The sequence below is a fragment of the Cebus imitator genome, unplaced genomic scaffold (assembly GCF_001604975.1).
Source record: "Cebus imitator isolate Cc_AM_T3 unplaced genomic scaffold, Cebus_imitator-1.0 Scaffold82, whole genome shotgun sequence".
NCBI lineage: Eukaryota > Metazoa > Chordata > Mammalia > Primates > Cebidae > Cebus > Cebus imitator.
In genome coordinates, this window is record NW_016107397.1 from 5,186,072 (window position 1) to 5,211,305 (window position 25,234).

A 25,234-nucleotide genomic window follows, 5' to 3' on the forward strand; every position below is an offset into this window, starting at 1 on the left:
AAAAAAAAAAAAAAAAAAAAAAAAAAAAAAAAAAAAGGAAGATCAGAGATGGCCAGGTTCAATGCATCAACTGCCCAGAATTGAAGTGCCCTTTGGCGGCCACTCCTGGTCAGGTCGAAGAGCCAGTGGAAGCAGAGTTACCTGCCTGTCATGGCTGCCTCCATCTCCTGTCCACCTTGGACCTGGTGGCAGATGTGGTGTGCTGCCCCTACCCGTGTGACCAGCTGCCTGTAATGCAGGGGCCTGGCTGTACCACGGGCATCTCCTCCAGCTGCAATTTTGCCTTTGGTAACTTGTGCAGACTGACCTACCATGGGGCCTCTCCATGTAAGGTGACCACGGAGGAATTAACAGACTTACAAAATGAATACCTGAAAGCCGATGAGGCCAATAAAAGATTTCTGAAACAGAGGTAAGGTAAGAGGGTGACTCAGAACGTACCGGAAGAGATGGAAAGTGAGGAGTTGCTGGACGAGAACTCAAAGAGGTGCCATGCTGTGGAACTCCCACAGAGAAGTTAGATGGATGTAACAGGATGCCATGTACTGGCTGTATGCAGTATTTCTGTTGGGTTGGCATGGGTTCTCTCTCTAGCAAACCCTTAACATTTCACCAACCCTGCTTCACTGTGTTGTAACCAGCTGCTTCATGCTTGGATGTGAATGGAAATATTTGGGAAGATGAGATTGAAGACTAGTTAACTACTGCTCAAGATATGGAGGTGGATTGGTTTTCCCTTATGTTTTGCCAAGTACACAAAGTAAGCTTGCAGGATATTTACAGTACTATTCATTCACTCTTCCCGTGTAGAAGATATGGAAGAACAAGGCTTATATTTTCATGTGGCACTACTTGTTAAGGTGCGTTCACCCATTTTTTTTTCTTTTTTCCATATAAATAATGAAGAAAATTTTTTTAATATAAGTTGAGAAATTATAAGCCAAAGGTTCAGAAAATGAAACTACAGAATATTAAATATTATAATGTGCCCAAAGCTCTGAAAAGTTAAAAATTAAATATTTATTTTCTTCCCCAAGTTTTAAGTAAGAAGAAGAGGGGTCAAGAGTTAAACTTAGAGCCCCCCTTTTGTCTCTGGGAAGCATCCCTCTAAGACATTCTGTTGGATCTCCCTGGGTACAACTCCTTATAACTGGGGTGGGTAGAAAAGCCTTATGGAAATGATGCTGAGAGCCTGATCTCATTTATTCCGTGTTACTCACATTCCTTCCAGCCTAGGCTTCAGCCAAGTCAGTCCCCTTTGGAGGGAGCCCTTTACTCTGTAACCAACTGGATGGTCCAGTGTCATTTTGACCTACTGCTTTTCAGAATAGATAAGTTTTTACATATAATAATTAAAGAAATTTTTTTTTTTTTTTTTTTTTTGAGACGGAGTTTTTTGCTCTTGTTACCCAGGCTGGAGTGCAATGGCGCAATCTCAGCTCACCGCAACCTCCGCCTCCTGGGTTCAGGCAATTCTCCTGCCTCAGCCTCCTGAGTAGCTGGGATTACAGATACGTGCCACCATGCCCAGCTAATTTTTTGTAGTTTTAGTAGAGACGGGGTTTCACCGTGTTGACCAGGATGGTCTCAATCTGTTGACCTCGTGATCCACCCGCCTCGGCCTCCCAAAGTGCTGGGATTACAGGCTTGAGCCACCGCGCCCGGCCTTAAAGAAAATTTTTAATACCACAAACACTGTGGGTCACTTGATATTTATTATGGAATATGTGGTCCACTGGTTTCAGGCCAAATCTAGAATCTAGTGATACTGGTTCAGGAAGAATCTAAGTTCTAGTCGACTTTCCTGGGCAGTAGAGCCTAGATTCAAGGGGACTTGTCTTTGCTACTTTTATTCCATGTTCTCTCTTTTTACCTTCTGTGTGTAGGGACAATTTTAATATTAATTCCAGCAACACGTTTTTATTTCCTCTGATGGACTAGGAGAAAGCCTAATGTATTTCCAAGCTGAATGTTCCTGAATTATCTGCACTCTGAACCTACCTTTACCACTAGAGTTCTACTCTTAACTTTCTGAATTCTTTTTAAAGATGTCTAACAAGCTAGGGGAATTTGGCTTCCCACTATCTATCTATCTATCTATCTATCTATCTATCTATCTATCTATCTATCTATCTGTCTGTCTGTCTGTCTGTCTGTCTATCTATTTATTTATGCAACAGCAGTCTTTTGGGTGATAGTACCTGTTTCTTTTTCTGGGTTTTGTTGTTTTTTTTTGAAAAATTGTCTTTCCTTTTAGTTTGGTGAGTGGCTTGGTAGTAAAATAAGATTTTTTGGAGAAGAGGATAGAAAAACTGAACTGCAGCTTGAGAACATCTTTTTTGAGACAATCTCACTTTGTCACCAGGCTCTTAGAGTGCAGTGGTGGGATCTTGGCTCACTACAACCTCTGCCTCCCAGGTTCAAGCAATCCTCCCACTTCAGCCTCCCGAGTAGCTGGGATGACAGGCGTGTGTCACCAAACCCAGCTAATTTTTGTATTTTTAGGAGAGACTGGGTTTCAACATGATGGCCAGGCTGGTCTCGAACCCTTGACCTCAAGTGTCCCGCCCATCTCGGCCTCTGAAAGTGCTGGGATTACAGGCGTGAGCCACCACGATCAGCAAGAACATATTCTTTTCTACTTTGTTATTGAAAATTGAGGCATCACTTTTAACTGTTTTAGGTGTGTGTCCAAAGAGTCAGCAAAGACTCTGTTTCTGGGTTGTCAAAGAGGATGCTTCATCTTAAAAATAAAAATCAGATTTAAACTTATCTTACAATTAGGACAGAGTTGCTGCTTCTTGTGCTGTTACCAAGGCAACTAATCATATTTTAAAATTGTTTGGCATATATTCTTAAAAGGAAAAAGGTCACAGAACAGCATCTCTTCCTTTTACCTGGGCTAGTGACTGAGCTTAGGTTTTAGGGCCCATATTTTGTTTAAACCAGATAGTTTCATGGACTGCCATTTGGGATGTTTTGTATAAAACTGAAGTTAATTTAAAGAATAAGTTGAGGCCGGGCGCGGTGGCTCAAGCCTGTAATCCCAGCACTTTGGGAGGCCGAGGCGGGTGGATCACGAGGTCAAGAGATCAAGACCATCCTGGTCAACATGGTGAAACCCCGTCTCTACTAAAAATACAAAAAATTAGCTGGGCATGGTGGCGCGTGCCTGTAGTCCCAGCTGCTCAGGAGGCTGAGGCAGGAGAATTGCCTGAACCCAGGAGGCGGACGTTGCGGTGAGCCGAGATCGCGCCATTGCACTCCAGCCTGGGTAACAAGAGCGAAAACTCCGTCTCAAAAAAAAAAAAAATAAAGAATAAGTTGAAGATAAGAAATGAAAATTAAAATGTTTGTTCTGCTATTTTAAAAAAGCAGTAATTAAGCTTGTAAATGTGAATGATTCAATGTTTCTTTCACCTCTGGGAAAGTGTAACCAGACAAATCTCGTTTCACATGACAATCACTCATGTGCTGACGCTCAAGAGGTGAAAGGCTACGGAAGCTACTCAGGTGGCTGAAGTCACATCCTGGCACAGGAGCTCTCAGTGAGAGCTGGCAAGAGAGCCCGCCACACACTCCCTGCTAGGGTGCCTTCAGGTCAGTGGGACAGAGGCTGAGTGACGAGTAAGAAGCAATGTGGTCCAGGCGGCACGAGAAGCAGCTGTGCCTGTGCACACAGCGGTGGGCGTGGGTGTATATGATGGGACGCAGGTGCGTAGATGAGACATGGGTGGGTACACTGGGACACGTGTGTGTAAATGGGATGTGGGCATGTATGATGGGATGAGGTAAGTAGATGGGACACAGCTATGTAGATGGGACGAGGATGATGGGACACAGGTGAGTGGATGGGGTATACGACCGGATGGGGGTGCGTGGATGGGATGCGGTTAGATGGAATGGGGGTGTATAGATGGGACACAGGTGCATACGATGGGACGTGTATAAATGGGATGTGGGTGTGTAAGATGGGACGAGGGTAAGTAGATGGGACATGGGGATGATGGGATGCAGGGGAGTAGGTGGGATGGATGGACGGGACGTGCATATGATGGAACGGGGTGATGATCCCTCTGGGCTGAAGGAAATTAGACTCCTTTCCCTCACATCACGACATAAGAGGCAAAGCCAGGAGCTAAGCTCCTGTGGGTCTAGGAAAACGCATTAACCTGAACTACAGACAAGCACTGAAAATGCATCTCCCTACCATGATGCCCAAATCCACAGTGGGCTTGCACTTAGCTTGTCACTGTGGGCCCTGTCCCTGCAAATCCTACAGGCTCACCCGGACCCGTCTCCCACCGGCTCACCGGGGAACGTCTCCCATGGGCCCACCGGACCCTGTCTGTCAGCAGCCTACCAGACACCATCTCCTACTGGCTCACTAACACTGTCTCCCATTACCCCACCCAGCGCCGTCTCCCACTGGCTTACCAGACCCCATCTCCCACTGGCTCACTGAGACTCCGCCTCCTCCTGGTTCACACCAACACTGTCTCCCACCACCCCATCCTACACTGTTTCCCGCCAAAAGCAAGTGAAGGAAGGGTCTCAGAAAGGCAGGAGGGCAGTGTGGCCTGAAACCATGCATTTTCTATCCCATTTTGGATCCTGGCAGCTTCTGCTCCACACCTGAACCCCTCACTAGGGAGAAAAATGTGTGGTCTCAGCTATGTGCTCTGAAGTCTGCGTTGTAAACAGAGTGTAACCAGTGTGCCCAGTGCAGCGATCAGAAAACCAACTATACAATCAGCTTTGACGCTGAAGACGAGGAAATCAGCATGCAGAACTCTCCCAATGGACAGGGAAGGAAAATCAAGACTCACCCGTTGTGAACTGGCCTTTCAGCTTCTGAAAGACAGGGTCTTGTGCAGTGGCCTGCGCCCGCCTGGCCAGAGATTCAGAGGCCGCGCTGGAGAACATGGTTGAGACGTTGGACACGTTCTCCAGGCCTACCCCAAACGTGCTCACCAACTTCTTGACAAAATTGAGAGTGTGGGGGGTGATTTTAGCATCAGACACTGCTCCGCTTTTCTCGAACGCCACGGAGTAACATTTCGCCAGGCCCTGCTGGAGTTGCCTGAGAACCTGGTAGAAAAGAGCCAGAGAGAACTGATAAACAGAGCCCACCACTCCAGGACCAGCAGCCAAAAGCACCTGTTAAGTGTGGCCCTCCCAGCCTGGGTCATCTCTGCACCACCCCCAGGACCCGAACACAGCAGACATGAAATCAGTGTGTGCAAGAGATGGGATGCCTGTGTGCCACGTGGGAGCAGGCGCTTTTGCCTTTGGGGAGTAAGGGCCTTGAACATTAAAAAAAACAAAAACAGAAAAGTCCCACATTTCTGGATCATACACCCATCTGCGATTCGCCATAAAATCCTCGTATTTTCAGGTAGCCATACCGTTCCCACTGCGTGTCTGTGCACACATGAGACTTCCACAGCAGCATGGAGCTGGCCCCGGGGCTCAACCAGGTAAGCATCCGGGCAGTGAGGCGTGGACTGTTTTGTCATCAGCTTAAGCCAGCGTAATATTAAGGAAGCGGTCTACTATCATTATCAAACAACCCCACATACCTACAGTTTCCCATGTCTGGAAATTATAACCCTGTTACTCACGCCACCGCTCCTACTTACACCTGGTTATCAGTGGCACTCAGGTCACTGAGCACAGAGAAGTGAGCACGGCCAGCATTTTAACAGCAAGAAGTGGCTTCCTCAATTCCACCCTCTCGTGTGTCTTCTGCTTTGAATCTTTAAGGCTGTACTAATGCGCGGAGATAGCTCTTTGCCTGGTCCATGGTTAAGTTTGACAACAAATATATAAAAGGACCAGGCAGCCAAACATCAAGGTAAGAGAGCCACAGAAGCAGAAAGAACAACACGTCCCCTCTACAAGGAGCTAGCATGTGCAAGATCAGAGCCAAATACCTCTTCATGCCAATTTTCTCTGAACCAGACCATCTGATCGACGATGCCTTCCAGGGAAGACAGAAGGGTGGGGTGGAGCTCTCGCTGCATGTGCATGATTCGGCTGCAGCGCCACATGGGTGCTGTTGCTCTTATGGGCCCTGGATCTGATGCAGAATGGGACTGGTTACCCACTGAACTTGGCTGCTGCTGTCCAGAATCTGAGAGCAACACACACAACGCCAGTGTCAGCGCAAAACCGACAGACGCCAGGGCTCGGAGCGCTGCAGGACCCACGGGCCAAAGGAGTGCTGGTTCCTGCTGGCGTGTAAATCCTCACAAGACCACTTCCCCAGGGACTGCGTGGGAGAAGGCCCTGGTTCTAGGCGCAGGTGCGCTGAGGGACACGGGGACGGACAGCCCAAGTGTCTACAACACGACTTCAATCCGTTCCATTAAATACACCCGTGTATGTGTTTCAGGAGAAAGCGGGTGTGACAACATGCCGCCTGGTGAGTCCAGGTGAGGGTACACAAAGGTTCCCCGAGCACTCTTTTTAACCTGTTATGTCTGATCATCCTAAACATAAATGTTTGGAAAAATACCTCACAGTATGTTACACGTTCCTTGCTACCATAAACTCAGAGAACCTAAAAGCACTTAATAGGAAATAGGTTTGGGAAACCAAACCAATACTGCTTTTGAAAAATACAGTCATTTTTCCCTGTGAGATACATTGTAGAACCTTTAATGCCCATTTTTTTCTGAATTTACCTCTCTATAGTTAGTCTTAAAACTAAAAAAACCTTAATTTTCAAATGAGACTGACTCCCCAGAAGACAGAGCTGAAATATGCCACGCAGTCCCCATCCACCGCCTCTCACCAACCAAGCACGGTCCACGGCCCTTAGGAGACTCAGCCTTGAAAACAAGGACAGTCAACAGTCCTCTCATTATTTAAAGTACCGTGCTTAGTGGGTAACTGAAACCACCAAATCAGTTGTTTCTTTGCATATGAGGGCTATTCAATAGAGATTAAAAGTCTTACACTGTGAGTGAAATTTCACCAACATCCGGTAAGACTGACTTCAATGCTGATTCTTTTCACAGCTGAAGTTACTCCTCATCTCTCTCTCTCTCTCTTTCTCTCTCTCTCTCTCTCTCTCTCTCACACACACACACAAACACACACGGCACCTGGCATCTGTGGTGCATATCAGGATGCACTTACTACTAAGAAGGAAGGTGAACGTTACAATTTTCTGAAGCTGAAAATTTCACATATTTTTTCTATCTCTGGATCAAATTGCTCACATAAATGAATGCCTGTTACATCCTGGCAAAGGAGAGACTTGACACAGATCAGGCTTTGCTTCCTGCCCTACAGCGCTGCCCACTGAGGAGAGACTGGCCACAGCTAGGAGTGAGCTGCAGGGCAGGGGGTGGCCGTGGTAGTCTGTCTGGATGTGGGGCGCCCCCTGGAACAAGCCCTTCCCGGCCTGGCCTGTGGGCCTCACCCAAGACGTACCGCTCTTGTAGCGTTCCCGCTGTTCTATTTTCAGGGTCAGGTATAGGGTCCGGATGGGAAAGTAGACCGCTTGGGGATACACGCGTCCAACCTGCTCAGAGACAAGACGTTATAAACAGCGCTGCTCTACAATGAGCTCTGGATAATTTGTACTGAAAATAACCAATGTCAAGTGAGAAACAGGTTTCTGATCTGCCTTTGGACCAAGGAAGCAAATACCGTAGCACGAATCTGACGCACAAGGCCAGGTTCAACGGCAGCAAAATACTTAATTCACTTTAAAAGAGCCAAACCACATCAACACATGCATCTCATCAACTCTACCTAGGAACTGTGAGTGACAGGGAAACATGCTTTCCTTCCAGGCAGTAAATCTGAGGAAGGCAAAGTGCATGTGTCCCCAGATCTCACAGAGGCAAATAAAAAACATACAAATACCAGTTAATCTTTCTGCCAGGCACAATTCACTGTGGACTGTGAACTAATTTCATTATTAAATAACTTTATTCTGCATAACTGCAGCTGGGAGGAGATGCAGGGATATTCAGTTAAGAAACTCCAGTTTTACTGAACTGGAGTGCTGTGGCTGACAGGACAGTACCATGTCACTTGGATCCTTCAGAATGTGCCCGTGAAATAAGAAAGGAATAACATCTGAGCTGTGACAGGCCCAGGCAGCTGCTCCTGTACCCAAGAAGTTCCATGAGTGACAGGACCAAGTAGATGGGATCTACATCCTAAGGATAAACGCTACACAGAACGCTCGGGTCAAACACACAGCTGCCTCCTCAAGGAAACCAGGGCATCATTCAGGGCCCACACAGCACAGGTGCTGCGCACAGGAAGGGGCTGGAGGAATGAGTGGGCGGAGCACGCGGGCACAGCTCCTTCCTAAAGACCTTTATGGACTCCTGCAGCACTTTGTGATTTTAAAAGCTACCACAAAGCTGCTGTGTCCCAAACCTCGCTGTAGCTGCACTTCCGCCATTTCTGGTCCTTCCACTATACCTGGATCTTTACAGAGGTGAGGGACTTTCTGGAACCATTCTCAAGAGATGGTTATGAGAGCCTTTCCAGAGGGCCCTGGCCTGTCTACTTCCCCAGCCCTGCCCCTCGAGAACCGTGGGTTCCTGACGATACAGCTCAACTGAAAAAAGGGCAACAGCCACAATCACGTGCACGTTTTAGTTTACGGGCAGCTCCAAAGGGCACCCAGCACACGACAAAAAATCAGAGGAAAACTACCAATCAGATACAGGGTTCACCGTCTTTCTCAGCATACCAACTGGCAGTTGTACATTTTAACAGAAGTTTATTTTACTTGCATTATTTATGGAAAAATGTTTAAGAAATTACGATTTTAACACTAAACTGCTGTATTAGCTATCTCATTTCAACTATGATTTAATAACTTTTAATTATGCTCTATATTAAGTAATATATAGATGATTACGTCTTCCCATCTCTTTAACTTATTTTTAATACTTTGAGCACTCAAATTTACTTTCTGGGATAAAAAAGAATGACAGACGAAGACACAATGTTTTGTGTCTGTGAACAAGACCACCCTGTTCTTCCCACCTGGCTAATGAGGTTCAAGAGCAGCTTTCCCTCTGAGCCAACCAGGCAGGTGAGCAGCTGTGGGATCCAGGCCAGCCACTGGATGGGTGGCACGCCAATGCAGTACTTGTCAACAGCATCTGCCAAAGTGTTTTTGTCGTCATCAAAACTCAAAAGCCACAGCACCTGAGACAGGAGGAGAAATTCTAGAGTTGAATGACAATTCTGAAGTCCTCAAGCAAGCAACTTTTTCCCCAACATGACAACACTGTATAGAGCAGCTTCACTGGCCATATAACAAAATAGCCTTAGAGGGCCAACATTATTGCTAAACTTAACATAAATCTTACAGCATATATAATCTAAAATTTAAATAGAGATTTTCTCTTTAGTTTTTTCTTTTTTTTTTTTTTTTTGAGATAGTCTTGATTTGTTGCCCAGGCTGGAGGGTAGTGGTGAGATTTTCGCTCATTGCAACCTCCACCTCTCAGGTTCAAGCGATTCTGCTGCCTCAGCCTGTCCAGTAGCTGGGATTACAGGTGCACACCAACATGCCAGGCTAATTTTTATATTTTAGTAGAGATAGGGTTTTGCCATGTTGGCTGGGCTGGTCTTGAACTCCTGACATCAAGTGACCCACCCACCTCGGCCTCCCAAAGTGCTCGGATTACAGGTGTGAGCCACCACTCCTAGCCTCTTGATTTAGTTTTAGTGACAATTACTCACTGATCTAATCTACTGGCTAGCAGTGACCAGTGACCGCAAGACAGCAACAAGCAGATGGCTGGAGGCTGCCCACCTGCTAGCTCACACTCATGATCTCATCCAAACAAAATGAACTTTTGCGAAAAATCTCAGATGCTCATCACCCTGCCATCAGGTAGGCCACACACTGACAGCCAGGTGTCCACGGACGACTGAAACAATTACAGCTGGGTATAAGCAACCTGGAGCCAGGCACTGAGGCAGTGTATGTGTAGCTGTCTCTGCAGTCAGCTTTAACTGCCATGTGCTGGTGTACATTCCAGATTTTTACTTAAATTGAGGAATTCTAAAATATCCAAACCTTTAATGGACAAAATAAGAAAGGAAACAATTTATTCTTAGGTTACCTGCTGGACATAATTCTGGATTTTGTCTGCTTCTTGGGGGAAGACAGGAAGCAACATGAAAGAGGAACCTCAATGTCAAGTGCATTTCCTTCAGTGAGCAGGTGGGGACACCCACCCTGAGCTCAGGGATGCCAGGGGCACCGTGCAGAAAGAAAACCCCAACCACCCAGCATGCAGGCTCTGTGGCTGTACAAATGGCAGCCCTGCAGGGGAAGGCGTCCAGCAGAGAAGTCCCAGCCCCAGATCCCCTCCTCAGCCCACTGCTGGGTGTGAGCTCTCACAGGCAGTGCTATACTTGAGCTCCCGGCAAGATTTTGCCACTCGGAAGTTCTGGGGCCCTAAGAATGTCCAAGTCTCAGTCTTCTCAGCTTTAAAATGGAACTGTGAAAGATGCTTCAAAGAGTGATGACCATTAAGACTTAAGGCATGAAATCATGCCTCACACTCAGCATGGATGAGTAAATTGTAGCTAAAATTTGGTCCAAACCAACCGATGGCCTCTGGTCAAAGCTTGTTCTTTTGGTCTCACCTTGGCTAAATATTTCCTTGATTTGCTCTCGTTCTGATGCCGGCACGCGTGCAGGTAACAGGTGATGGCAGACACGCCAAGGTGCAGCTGCCGCTCCTTCACGAAGATGTTCTCCAGGTAGTCACCCCACATGGCCCAGGCTTTCACCAGCACGTCGTGCATCTGCACAGCTGCAGAGAAGGCTTTGTTTGCCTCCTCGGACCTGTGAGAAGATGGAAAACCAAAACGTGTATCTTTTTCAATTGAAGCAAACTTCACATAACCTAAAACTAACCATTAAAAAATGCACACTGTAGGACATTTGATTCATTCACAATGTGGCACAATCTGCCCCAAAAGCAGTCGCTCTGAACCCCTCCCGCCTCCAGCCCCTGTGAACCTGCAGTCTGCCTTCTGTCTCTGGGGATTGACCTGTTGTGCACATTTCATTCAAACTGAATTGTACATCATGTGACCTTTTGAATCTGGCTGCCTTCACCTGGCACAGTGTTTTCAAGGTTTATCCATGTTGAAGCCTGTGTCAGCACTTCATTCTCTTTAATAACTGAATCATATTCCATTGCACATAACAACATAAACCTTTTGTTTTTCCGTTCATTTGTGTTGTTTCCACATCTTGGTAATTGCAAACAGTCCTGCTACAAACATTTCCCAACAGGTATGTGTTTGTATCAATACTTCTGGGTGTACACCAGGGAGTGGAAATGCTGGTCACATGGTAACGTTAAGCTTACTTTTTGTGGAACCATCAAACTGTTTCCACGGCAGTTACATCACTTCACTGTTACATCAGCAAAGTACAAGACATAGCAAGGAAACTTCAGACCCATGTGCTTCATGATACAGATGCAAACATCCTCAACAAAGATGAGCAACCCAACTCTAGCAGCGGATTAAAAGGATTATCCATCATGACCAAGTGGGATTTATCCCAGCAATAATAGTGGTTCAACATGGAAAACAAAAAAATCAATACAAATAAAACTAATCAATGTGATATATACCACATTCAAAGAATGAATGAAGGAAAAAAACACAATCATCTCAGGGGACACAGAAAAAGCCATTTGAAAAAAATCCAACATCCTTTCATGATAAAAATACCCAGAAAACAGAACAGAAGGGAACTTCCTCAAGCTTATAAAAGGCATCTACAAAACACCCACAGCTAACATCACACTCAGTGCTCAAAGACTGGCTTTCCCCATGATAGAGAAAAAGACAAAGATCTCATCTCTTTAATTCAGCACTTACTTGAGGTTCTAGTCAGGGCAATCAGGAAAAAAAGAAATAAAAGGCACCCTTACTGGAATAGAAGATGTAAGTCCATCTCTACCTGCAGGTGACATGATCATATACACAGAAAAGAAGAATAACCAAAAAGCTACTAAAGCAAATAACTCAGCAAGCTTGAGAAATCTAAGACTGATATGCAAAACTGTAGTATTTCCAAATGTTAGCAATGGACAGTGTGAAAACAGAGAAAATAGCTCCATTCACATAACAATACTGAGGAATACATTTAACATAAGTGCAAGACTTGTACACTAAAAACTATAAAACATTGTTGAATGAAACTAAAGAAGACTTAAAGTTATGGAAAGACACCTTGTGTTCACAAACTGGAAAACTTGCTTACGATGGCAAAATGCTTCCCAAACTGATCTACAGATTCAATGCAGATTCAATTCCAACCATTTTGGCAGAAACACATGAAAATAACTTAAAATTCATATGGAAATATAAGGGACTCTACACAGTAGATTGATGTAATAGAAGTGAGAGTCTAGAAATAAGCCCACAAAATACGGTCAAACTGATTTTCATTTTTTGGAAATGAGGGTCTCCACTAGACTGTCCAGGCTGGTCTCAAATTCCTGGGCTCCACTGATGCTCCCACCTCAGCTTCCCAAAGTGCTAGGATTACAGGTGTGAGCCACTGGGCCTTGTCTCAACTGATTTTTGACAAGAGTGTGAAGACCATTCAATGGAGATAGATTAAACTTTTCAGGAAATGGTGCTGGGACAACAGGATATCTACATAGAGCATAATAAAAATGGACTCCTACCTCATACCACATATAAAAATTACTCAAAATGGATCAGATATCTAAACACAAGAGCTAAATCTAAAACCCTTAGAAGAAAACATAATGCTTCTGATCCTGGTTTAGGGTATGGTTTCTTATAAGATGTGAAAAGTATGAGCAACCAAAGAAAAAAATACATAATGTAGACTTCATCAAAATGAAAAACTTGTACATTAAAGAACACTATCAAAAAAGTGAAAAAGCCCACAGAATGTGAGAAAATACCTGGAAATCATGTATCTGAAAGAAGCTTTTATCCACACATACAAAGAATTACAAACTAACAATAAAAACCAAGAAAGGAAGCTCAGTGTCATCAGCCATTAGGAAAATGCAATTCAAAACCACAGTGAAATATATTTTATAGTAATTAGGATGGCTATAATCAGATAAATGTGCCAGTGAGGATGCGGAGAAATTAGAAACCTTAAACATCGCTGGTGGGAATGCAAAATGGTACAGCCAACTATGGAAGACTGACAATGTCTCTAAAAGATAAACAGAGAAGTACCGCATGCCCCAGCAATTCTGCCCCCAGGTATATACCCAAGAGAACTCAAACATGCTCACACGAAGCCACGTATTCAGTGTTTATACCAGCATTACTCATGTAGCTAAAAAGCAAAAAGAACCCCCACGTGCATCAACTGCTGAATGGATAAACAAAATGTATGGATAGCCAATGGAATATTATTCAGCCATGAAAAGGAATGGGGTACTGATACGTGATAGCACATGGATGAAAACATCCTGCTAAGTGAAAGAAGACAGTCACAGAAGGCCACATAGTGTATGTTTCTATTTATATGAATGTTCGGAATAAGCAAATCCATAGAGGCAGAAAGCAGATTAGTGGTTGTCAAGAGAAAGGGGGAGTGGACAAAGGAGAATGCTAACAGATACGAGGTTTACTTTGGGGATGATGGAAATATTCTAGACTTAGCTACTGGTGATGGTTGTATAACACTGTAAATATGCTAAAACCCACTAAATTGTACACTTTCAAATGGTTATGTCTGTCACATGAATTTAAAACATTACAAAAAAAGACTTCCTAATTTAAAAATAAGCCAAACACACAAGCCCTGTCTACTGAAGATGTGAAAGGCAGGCTCTAGAGCCTACACAAACAAGGCAACAGGCAGCATCTTGTCAGTCTACCTCATTTGCATGCTATTTACAAAATCTCCTCTGATGTTTACTTTTCAAGACCAGGGCTTGGCAACCTTATCTGTGATAGGCCAGACAGCCAATGTTTAGGCTTTGCAGGCCATACAATTCCTATCACAACTCCTTGACTCTGCAGTAGGGCGAAAGCAGTCACAGGCAACATCAGTGGGTAGAGATGGGTCCTAGTACCACTCACTGACAAAAACAGGGCAGTGGCTGGATGTGGCCCCCAGGTCATCCTTTACCGACCCCTGGTCTTAAAGCAAGAATCATCTCCACAAAAGGAATCAGCTCTGTAAATGGCAGGGAATGAATCCATGTTATCAGCAGTTCTGTGATCACGCAGCTCATTTTAGAAAAGCTTTAAAAATACTACAAAAAAAAAAAAAAAAAAAAAAAAAAAAAAAAAAAAAAAAATACTACACATCAAATAGGCTTACCAATTTGTTGCAAGTTACTGTCTTTGCAGAGGTTCAATACCTAAAAAATCGTATCTAATGACTGTCAATAAATCACAGCAATTTCTAGCTTGAGCTTCACACTGGCTTCAGATTATCAATAACTATTTACATAATCTGATGCATTTTTTTCTATTATCCTCTTTTAATATAACATACATACTTGTTGATCTGAGCCAAGAACATTCCCTTCAGTGCATAAAATTCGGCTGTCATCTCTTTTGTGAAGTATTTTAAGTTCGTAGATTCAATAACTTCAAGGCCCTGTTCAAAAAGAGTACAAAAAAAGTTCCTGAAATTTTTTAACAAGAGTATGAAAACTTCATAAAAATACTAATCTAGGCATTAAGTCTTATGAGTCACTGATGAGTGTAAACTGACAATGGATTTGCCTACCATGAATATTTATTGATGGATGTTCAGCATTTAAACTGAATCACTAATGCTAAAGTTAATTTTAAATACTTAGGTCTTATTTACTCCAAAGCTTTATAGATCTAGTTGGTTTTACTGCTCTTAGTAATATTCCTCTGGACATAGTCAAACTCTATCTTAGGTCCTCATAATTCTGTAATGTGTAATTTTTTTCTTTCCTTAAATACATTAACTAAGTATATGGTAGGAGAGAGACCAAAAGAGACTGTAATTCAGTCAAATACTGTAGCTTCCTTTCCCTTTCATGTTTTGGAAGGACTGTTTCCCCCTTACTGCGGCTGTATTTGTAGGAAGTTCGAATCCGCCTTCCCTATTATCTAAACCAGGAGTCCCCACGTGGACTCGTTCTCCTGGACCCCGCGGAAGGGTGGGGACAAGTGTCCTGTCCGCACCTGCATGCACTCGTTTTTGCCCATGACGCCTGCCAGCTGAAGGTAGCATTTAACTTGCTGTCGAATCTTCTGGAAGCAATCCACGATAGGAACAGTTGGAATAGTATGAATCCGACTTAATATATCCAGAGCCACATTGACCAGTCCTTGTTTCCGGGCGATCTTTCCATACTGGATGATTGCTGAAGCTGACGCATGAACCCCAAGCATAGCATTATTTGAACTTGGATCATGCTGAGAGCTATTCTCATAGGCAGTTACAATTGCTAGAGGGCAAAGAAAGGAATCATCAGCCCACACCAATCCTCTTTCAAAGCACTCCACAACAAGGCTTAAATAAAAATGAAAAACACACACACATGGCTTATGAAGATGGGGACCTCTGTGATAAACTCTTGTTACTTTGTATTTTATGACTTAAGCAACTTCTAAAAGGTGCTAATTCTTGAGTTGAGTGTTACCATCTTGGCTAACTAAACCATAAAGTGACAAAGGCTGCTCTAAATACATGGATGCCTGGGCAGGTTTAGGGGATAAGCAGGGGACAAGGGAAACCAGAAAAGGCCACCCAGAGCCACCTGAGCACAGCTTGTCCTGGGACAGGAGCTTCAAAGCAGAGTGCCACAGCTCAGAGCGCTGATCCCCCCGGCCTGTGCAATTCTGCTCAAACTAGAAAAATCTAGCAGGTACAAAAACAAAAAACAAAACCTCCCTTCTACCATCTTCATCTTTCCCTGCACCGTTACCACCCAGACCTGTCATCCCTACCCCAAAATAGAAAACCTGGGGAAGAAAAGCCAAACCAAAACAAAACACAGAGACGAAACCAGAACCGTGGGGCGTCTGGAAAATTACATGATGAATGCATGCCGGACCAGGTCGGTTTACCCTGGTAATGATGCTGCCTCCACATGAAGATGCTGCTCCAGTGGGACAAGTCATCAGACACAATGGGCAGCCGGTTCCTCCAGGTCTTCACCACTGTCTTCATGTCGTGCAGGCTGTTGTTCCTCCCCAGGTTGGTCGGCTGCAAGCCTGCGTTGATCTGTGCAGCTTCCTGAAGTTCGATGATTTGCTGGGCTGCCTGATGGGACCAACATAAGAGATTCCACGGTAAATGTCAGTGAAGAGTAAACGGGAAAAACACAGGTGAGTCCACCAGGGGTCTGATTACCGCAAAGATCTTTAGGGGCGATTACCAAAGGAAGCATTCTCGTTTACACACAGACACCTGAGATCCCACATTTAACCTATTCTTTATCCCAAACACTGCTTTCCTTATGATGTCTCCAATTTTAAAACCTCAGCTTGTGGCTCCTGAGACAGGAGGGTGAGAGAACAATGTTCCAGACACCAAACCTCACTAGTGGGCAGTCCTCAAAACCCCTCTTCCTGCTGTCCATGCCCTTGGCCACCTTCCCTGTCCGGCTCTTTGTCCAGCAATGCCTCAGAACGGGGCAGCCAGGTATCCCTGCAGCAGGCCTGCCTTCTCCCAGCGTGCCTGCTAAGCCCCCCAGCCATACTAAGCACCTGCAAACGTGGCTCTCATGACCTCTTTGGACCCATAAAATGTAAACACATTTTGAGTCACCACCCTACGAGCCCGGGAGCTTGACTACCCTTAAATTTCAGATACACTGTCGGCACCAAACTCCTGATGACACCTCTCACCTGGAAGGCCCTGGCCACAATCCTCAGGCTAGCCAAATTTTGTCCCTGGCTTCTATGGAGCACATGGCATCTCCCTTCCCTCAATCTTTGTTACCCTGATTTTCTGTCTGATATGGGCATGGCTCCGAATCATAGTCTACCTCCAACTGTAAATTTGCTTCTATGGTTATGCATACTGTTATGCCTACTGTCTCAGGTTCAATGCTCCTTTGAGGCAAACTCTATTGCTTTAAAATGCTTTTTCATCTCCTAAACATAGCACCTAGTTCAGTACTCTGTATCCTGTTTGATTATAATTTTTTAAATTGCCTAGAAAAATCTGTGCTATTTATATTTCAAGTTTAACTCATGACATTCAGATCTCTGAAAACATTTCCTAATCTTATCCCTCCAGCTCCCGCCAAAAGCTTGCTGAAAACAGAGTGGCGTGATATTTTCAGCAAACTTTTCTGAGGGTGGCACAGTGGGCACTGAAAAGAATCTCTCTGGCAAAATTCAAAACCCAAATCACTGGTGAGGATGTCTTCAATTCCTACAGAAACTCCAACGAGAAGCAACATTTTTTTCCTCAAGCTTTTAACGGTGGCCTTCCTTTCCTGAGGACGAGTTATGTGGGAGAGGGCAAGACAAGGGGAGGGAGTTTCATCTGCCGTCTGCAGATCTCAACCTGGACAACGGTGCTTGGCTGCGACGGGCCACAGCCTGTGCTCACACGGGGGTGCCACACCCACCTGCAGGAGAGGCGTGTGCACGTGGGACACCACGTGGGGCAGCCGCCGCCACTCGCGGATGGCCAGGCTGCTGGCCATCTCCACCAGGCGCTCGATGAAGCTGAGCTGCTGCTCCTCGGGGTGGCAGATGGCCAGGTATCCGCGGTACATGTTCACCTTCCAGGCCATCTCCTTCGGACAGCTCACTTCCACCTGGCCGTGAAAGAACATGACACAGGGAGTGAGGGGCCTTCTCTTCCTCAGTGTAAAGGGTCAAAAAGGAAAAAGACCACTTGTTTTTTGGTCACTAGTTATGCAAGGCAATAAACAGAAATTAGGTTATAGAGAGAAAGGTATTTTCTTTAGAAGTCTGGCCAACATGGTTAAACCCCGTCTCTACTAATAATATAAAAATTAGCTGGGCATGGTGGTGGGCACCTATAATCCCAGCTACTCGGAAGGTTGAGGCAGGACAGTTGCTTGAACATGGGAGGTAGAGATTGCAGCGAGCCAAGATCACACCACTGTACTTCCTGGGTGACAGAGCAAGACTCCATTTAAAAAAAAAAAAAAAAAAAAATGCTGGCTGACTTTGTAGCAGAGTGGTGATTTTTTTCATCTGATCTGTCACAACAGCGTTGATCAGTCTCTTTTTTTCTTTTCAAACAGCTAATGACCATAAAGCCAAGGGCCTGTGGTATGCTTTCACAGCTAGGGAGATTGGCCACTCACTAGAATTTAGAAAAGCAGAGTATCCAGAAAAGACTGCCTAAACATCCTTTTCCTTTTAAGACTATTTGAAAGTAATTCAGTGCAGATTACCTAGAGTGTTCACTCACATATCTGAGCTTTTTTCTAAGCAGTGAGTACCTTACAGTTTTTGTAAAATGCTCAAGAATTTATGAAAGCAGAAATGTGTCTGAGTCCTCAGGACAGTGTGACGCTGCATATACTCAGGTAAGTGAAACTCTGGGAAGGAGAACGGAGGGGAACGTTAAGGTGAGCTACCAACACTTACTCAGTTTTACGTTTTGTCAGAATAAAGAAAAATAAGTAATCGTAAATGCATTCTGACAGCAAAATATATATAACTGGTCCTCCGTATTATGTGTGGATTCAACCAACTGTGGATAAAAAATATCCAGGGAAAAAAAACTGCATCTTTACTAAGCATGTACAGAGCTTTTCTTGTCATTATTCCCTAAAAACTACAGTGTAACAACCATGTACACAGCAATTAAGACCATATTAGGTATTTTAAGTAACCTAGACAGGATTTAAAGAATGCAGGAGGCCGTGCAGAAATTACATGCAAATACTACACGCACAATTTTCTATCAGGGACTTGAGTATCCGTGGGTTTTGGTATCTGTGGGGGTCCTAGATACTGAGGGAAGAATGTATTTTTACTGATATAAGTGACTGGTTATTTCTTAGGGGAACACAAACTCCCTGCATCCAATGTGTCATTTCCCAGAAGTCAACAACCTGGGCTTGATTCCTTCCTTTAGTTAGTAGTCTGTGACTATTTCTAATCTTCAACTTCTCACATTTTGTACAAAAACGATATTACTCAAATTCAGGAAAGGCACTGGAGACAATCAAAAAGAACCTTTCCTTTCCACAAGTTATCTTTCCACTGCCAAAATGCTTGTTCTAAGGAAATCTTCCCAACAGACACCTGCCGCTTCAGGAAAGAGGACCCAGGCAGCTGCAGGGATGCCCCTGGGGCGTCTCACCTGTACCAGTGCCTCCTTCATGGCGGTCCAGTTGGACACCCGCCAGGCGCACTCCAGGACAAGGTAGGGATTGATGTGGCCTTTGGACTGGCCATACTCGGTCAGGGCTTCCCACTGGTTCAACTCCTTGGAGCACCTACAAGACCAGAGATATCCAAGGGCAGAAGCTCAGTCACCAGCACACTCATGAATTCAGAGAGGCAGCGACAGGGTTTTAAGAAGCAAATTTCCATTCTACAGAACAACACAGCAAGAGCAAACTTCTACAGGACATGGAGGTGGGCTCCATCGTGGGGTGAGCTCCCTGCCCGCTGCCCACCACGAAACACCTGCTTTTCAGCAAAGGGCCTCAAGCACTGGAGCCAGGGGAGATGCATGGACAGTTTACTGCTTCTCCAGTCGACATGTTTAATTACTCAAGGCTTTAAATGCTGGTCTTAGGTTTCTGTTTGTTCTTTTCTTTACATGGCCATAAAGTAGCAAAGCTCCCTTTAAACAACACTCATTCCAAGAAAAGGTCTGAGATGTTTCCTTGGTTCCCTCTTGTCAAGCACCGTGTTTGGCTTACCGAATCCAGTGGTCTTCCCAGAGCTGGTATTCAGGGAAAATCGCAGGGGAGGCGTTGCTCCTTTCGTGTTCTTTTTTGGCTTTATCCATTGCCTTTTCATAGGATTCTTGTGCCTAAAAAAAGTTAAGGCTTTTAAACTACTGTTTAACTAGTAACATACCTTTTCTTTCTCTGTTTTTAAATTTAACACTTAGAATAAGTTTTTTGAGATGGGATTTTGCTATGTTGCCAAAGCTAGACTCAAACTCCTAATTCCTGGGCTCAAGGGACCCTCCTGCCTCAGCTTCTCTGAGTCGTTGAACTGCAGGTGCAAGCCTGCAGCTGGCTAAGAAACACCTTTTCACCACCTTGGCCCAGTCGTGTAGAGCAAGTTGAATCACAGACCTGAGAGCATGTGGGGCTCTTCTCCAGGACCACTCAACACCCACAGCTCTCTGTTCACAGAGACAGAGAAGGTAGGTTTCCCTATACAGATGGAAGAAGGGGAGGCTGTCCAGATGTGGGATTAATTCCCCCATCCTTTGGTGATCGGAGCAGGAGCCACAAGGCCACGTCTGTTTGTGGAGCTTCTGTGGCTTGGCACCCTACACAGTGCTGGGATCACACCCTGAAACAGTGGCCCACACGCCATGCTGAAGGGCAGAACGAGGAGTAAAATGTAAGCATTAAACGAAACCTATCACTTCTAACAGGACCAACGACGGGAGATAAAAAGCATCCACGCTGGCATCTAATGCAAAGGGCTTAAGACTGTGCTTTAGCTCATGTCATATACAGAAGTGTCTCTTAAACGCAGACTTCAGTCACAGGGCCTTTACAGATTCAAATGTTTTAAAGCATATTCAAATGTGAACTCTGGGCCGGTCGCGGTGGCTCATATCTATAATCCCAGCACTTTGAGAGGTTGAAGTGGGTGTATCACCTGATGCCAGGAGTTCAAGACCAGCCTGGCCAACATGGTGAAACCCCATCTCTATCAAAAACACAAAAATTAGCCAGGCATGGTATGATGGTGGGTGCCTGTAGTCCCAGCTACTGGGGAGGCTGAGGCAGGAGAATTGCTTGAACCCGGAAGGTGGAGGCTGCAGTGAGCCAAGACTGTGCCACTGCACTCCAGTCTGGGTGACAGAGAGAGACTCCATCTCATAAAAAAGGTGAACTCCGACTTGAGAAGATTTTATTAAAAAATCATCAGAAATGGCCTCTCACTGCACATGCAAGCCAGGCAGTTACTGGAGGTTTACCTGCTCGAAGAACCCATGCTGCTCGTATGCAATTGCAGTTGCCGTCTCCGAGTACTTGCACCGCTTCTGCCACAGACCGGCCCACATATCTTCCTCTTGTAACAGGGAGTAAAGCTCTGCAAGGGAATCCAGTATCTCCTGAAAACACAAAGCAAGGTTCCTCAGTGCTCAGGACAAAGACTTTTTTTTCCTAAAAATGCAACTTCACCGTGTTGTAATTTGAAATCATTTGGGAGCAGTATTTATTTAAAGTGTGAGGCCACTGGCAGGGAAGAGGTAATGAACAATCTGAGGCGCATCTTCACCTGCTGAGGTGGGGTGATGCTCTCCTGCTCATAAAACTCTGTTGTTTGCTTCGGCTTAATCTGAAGACTCAGACCCTTTTCAAAAGCCTGGTGCTCCAGCATCAGCGTGGACCGGAACCAGAGGTTGTGTGTTTTTCCCAGGTACTTCAGGACACAGGGTCGGATGGGGATCGGGGGCACGCACTGGGACATGGCTTCCACGAAGCAGTTCAGCGCACTGGGCTGGCAGTCTCGCTGCACCTGGTGACTGCCGCTGCACAGGAATGGACTTATCTCGCCCGCGAGCGCCTGAAACCAAAGCGCATGTCATCCACACCTTCATTCAAAAATCAGCGTCTCACTGTCTCTCTCAATGCAGCTAAGAATACCTTTCCTAATTCACTCGAGTGACAGCCAGCAGTTTCCTCAACCTCTAAAACTTGATCAAGACATTTTTCCAAAACAGGATTTTAAAGATACACTCACATGCTGCTGTCTGTCTGAGAGGATCTTCCATAATCTGGGGAAAAGCTGGATCCATGTCTTCTCTGCCAGCGTTGTGGAAATGTGGCACAGCTGAACGAAAGCGCTGAGCAGCGCTCCAGTCTACGGACAGAAAGACGACAGGCTGAGATGGCCATGGGCTAGAGGTGCCTTGCACACCCAGCCTCAGAAGATGCCCATGATCTGTCTTATACATTATCAGATGCTCCTCCACTTCTGAACTTTCAAAGATCTGAGAAATCTTTTTTTTTACTCCATGCTGGAGTAAAAGCCTATGGATCCTGAGTGCTGTAAAGCCAAGGTGCACGGAGCAGCAAGCCCAGGCATCCCTCAGCAATGGCGCCTGCATTTGTCCTCAGCTTCTAAGGGCTTTTCCTAACACTACTGATCCCATCGTATCCAAGAAGTACAAAAACTGACAAGGCTGAAGGAGTAGCTCAGAGGGACACAGATGTCACTGAGGCCCAGGCCACTGAAAATCGGAAAGTGAAAACACATGTATATGACATAAACTATTTGCCAACAGGTATTATTATGAAAAACAAATCAAGAACTGAAAGTTCAGTGTCTACAATTGGCAGTGGACAAGAGACAGGAGAAAATGACCAAGACGGACTGGAACAGAATACAATTGAACATAGAAGAATGGAATGGACTGGAAGGGAACCTGGATGATGAGAGCCAGAGGTAGAAACCAAGGCCCGGAGGGCACAGCAAATCCACAGATGTGTTTATTTCATCCCAGGCCTGTTGTTTGGAAGATCTGATCTGAATTAGCTGCCAACATTCCTTATTCACAGCCAGGTTTCTAGTCTGCCTGAAGCTGCTCTAGCCCACAGGAGACACCCTATGTGGCATCACGCAGTGGTGCCAGGGGCTGGAGCACGAGCCAACAGCCACAGTGCCTGCTGCCCCAGCGCAGAGACAGAGTTTCAGGGACATGATTATGCTTCCATCTCTCCTTCAGCAAACCCAAGAGAGGAAACCACTAGCACGGTCACGTTTCTACTAAAAACAGACAGCAAGGATACCAATCTTTCAAGAAGATGGGTGAAAACGTTTAGGTAAAGAACGCTCCTAGTTGTGTGCCACAGAGGAGACCCTTGAACTCAGTGCCCAGGCTGAGCCTGATATCAGGCTTCCTGTGAGGAGGACTGTGATAAGTGGCCGCAGTTCCCCTCACACAGCCATACGCATCACCCTGACCAGCCTGTCAGGGGCCTCTCAGCTCCCTGTCAATTTAGCAGAGGCCAAGAGCTGGGGGGAACCAATGGGCCTAGCAATGTCACCGACCTGCCGATAAAGCTGTTCAACCATGGGGGGTTTGCATCAGAATCCCAAAAGACACAATTCTAACTGCCATAACCCCGAGTGTTGAAATGCTGAAAATCATCATCACAAGACAGCCGCACCAGGTGAGGAACTGTGAGCTGTTACTGTCTGCATGGGTTAAGCAGATGCCTATGGGAGCCACATTGATGGTGGTGGGGGTGGGGACTTGTGAATTTAATTTTCAGCATCGACTTGACCGAACTAAGGAATACCTAGAAGCCTACCTAGTAAAGTATTATTTGAAATATGTCTGTGTATCTTTTAAAAGAATTTTAAAATTATTTTTTCCAGTATTATATTTTTGGGATTTTAGAGGTTGGAAGTGTTGATCTTTAGGGATTTCAACATTCGGGATTACAACATTCAGGGTTGTGTCTGAGGATTACGATCCGCTCCTGCTCCACAAGTCTGTGGCTTGTTCTGATGTACATACCGTCCCAAAGGGGTGCAGGAGTGAGAAGCCCATGGTGGCCTTGCAGCACCAAAAGGGCCCAGTGGGGGGCCACTGCCTCCATAGGCCTCCCACAGAGAACAACGGCCAGACCCAGAAAAAAGGCAGGGGAGAAAGGGCCTGTGCGCCTGGGGTGAGGATCACTCTCTCTGGATTTAGAACCCAAGAGTCTAAGACAAGCCACTGGCACTTGACCACTTCTCAAAGTAGAGGAGTTCCAGGAAGGAAAACGTCAAGGCGCAAACAACAAACACAATGATTTGTAATCCCATCTGGCTCCAGGAAAAAAATCTTAACTTCCATAAATACACAGAAAATAAAATAACACGACTCCACCCTCTCCAATCCCCACCAGCCCTGGCTGCTTTACCCCAGCACCTGTCTCGCCTCCCAAGGAATTAGCACTTCTTTCTGCTCATTATTTCCCCTCGCTAGAATGCACACCCTGTTGAAGACCAGCTACCACTATGTTTACAGTGTCCAGAACATCACCTGGTACAGAGCAGGCTCTCAGTAAAAAGATGCTAAAATGATGAAATGAGATCAAATGAAAAAAAGGTGAATGAGGAAAATGGGACACAAAAGAATGCAAGGAGAAGGGAAGAATTAAGTCACACCCAAGTACCCCAAGAGCCATACCCTTCTAAGAGGCGGGCACAGGTCTGCCTGGGAAAACGCTGCAAGCAGGGAGCACACCTGGCTCAGGGGTGATAGTGTGCCCACCTGTGCTGGGCACTGAGTTCAAGGGTCTCCTCCGTGGCACACACCTGGGGGCGGTATGGCTGACAACGTATGCAGCAATGGCCTGAGCAATCCTCTTATAAAGGGGGACACGGATGGGCCCTGTGACTCAGGCTATGAAGGCTCAGATCAAGAGAAGACCATGGGGACACCCCTGGGCAAGATTCTCTGAGAGATTCGCTAAGATTCTAAGCCATGTCTGGTCTAACCCAGCCACCATCCAGACAGCAGCCACTGTCCCAGAGAGGATGCGGAGGCAAGCAGCTGTGACCAATTCATCGGCCTAGACAGAAAGCTTAATGAATAAAACCAAATACCCCAACCCCTCTGCAACATATTACTAGAGCTTCCTCTCCTGATGGCACTCCCACCACGAGCTGAGGATAAAAGTGAGGCACAGGCACCTGATGGGTCAGGAATTATGTGGTGACGTGTCATGGTGACCATCAGCCAACGAAAGCCTTTGGGCTTGGCGACACGTACTTATAGCCCTTTTTGCTGGTGGTGGCAGTAGGGACAGGGGTCTATTAAGGCGCCATAATCCCAGCACTTTGGTAGACTGGGGCAGGCAGATCACCTGAGCTCAGAAGTTCAAGATCAGCCCAGCCAACATGGCACAGCCCCATCTCTACTAAAAATACAAAAATTAGCTGGGTGTGGTGGCGTGCCCCTGCAATCCCAGCTACTTGGCAGGCTGAGGCAGGAGAATCGCTCAAATCCAGAAGGAGGAGGTTGCAGTGAGCCGACATTGAGGCACTGCCCTCCAGCCTGGATAACGGAGTGAGACTGTCTCAAAAAAAA

General features: G+C 45.6%; 1 protein-coding gene and 1 pseudogene across 1 annotated transcript in view; one reads left to right on the top strand and one right to left on the bottom strand.

Annotated features, from left to right (window-relative positions):
• The window catches only part of LOC108307855, a 1,981-nt pseudogene extending 1,284 nt beyond the window's left edge, over window positions 1-697 (top strand).
• LOC108307871 (transformation/transcription domain associated protein) overlaps window positions 1-25,234 on the bottom strand; it is a 135,415-nt gene that overhangs the window by 14,847 nt on the left and 95,334 nt on the right. The window contains exons 52-65 of the mRNA XM_037740396.1: window positions 21,892-22,011; window positions 21,427-21,714; window positions 21,122-21,259; window positions 19,878-19,990; window positions 19,310-19,445; window positions 17,592-17,783; window positions 16,078-16,273; window positions 15,190-15,455; window positions 14,526-14,626; window positions 10,645-10,846; window positions 9,025-9,189; window positions 7,444-7,534; window positions 5,937-6,136; window positions 4,830-5,091 (exon numbers count right to left, since the gene is read on the bottom strand). Coding sequence (XP_037596324.1) covers window positions 4,830-5,091; window positions 5,937-6,136; window positions 7,444-7,534; window positions 9,025-9,189; window positions 10,645-10,846; window positions 14,526-14,626; window positions 15,190-15,455; window positions 16,078-16,273; window positions 17,592-17,783; window positions 19,310-19,445; window positions 19,878-19,990; window positions 21,122-21,259; window positions 21,427-21,714; window positions 21,892-22,011 — 2,470 coding nt within the window. The remainder of the gene's footprint in view (window positions 1-4,829; window positions 5,092-5,936; window positions 6,137-7,443; window positions 7,535-9,024; window positions 9,190-10,644; window positions 10,847-14,525; window positions 14,627-15,189; window positions 15,456-16,077; window positions 16,274-17,591; window positions 17,784-19,309; window positions 19,446-19,877; window positions 19,991-21,121; window positions 21,260-21,426; window positions 21,715-21,891; window positions 22,012-25,234) is intronic.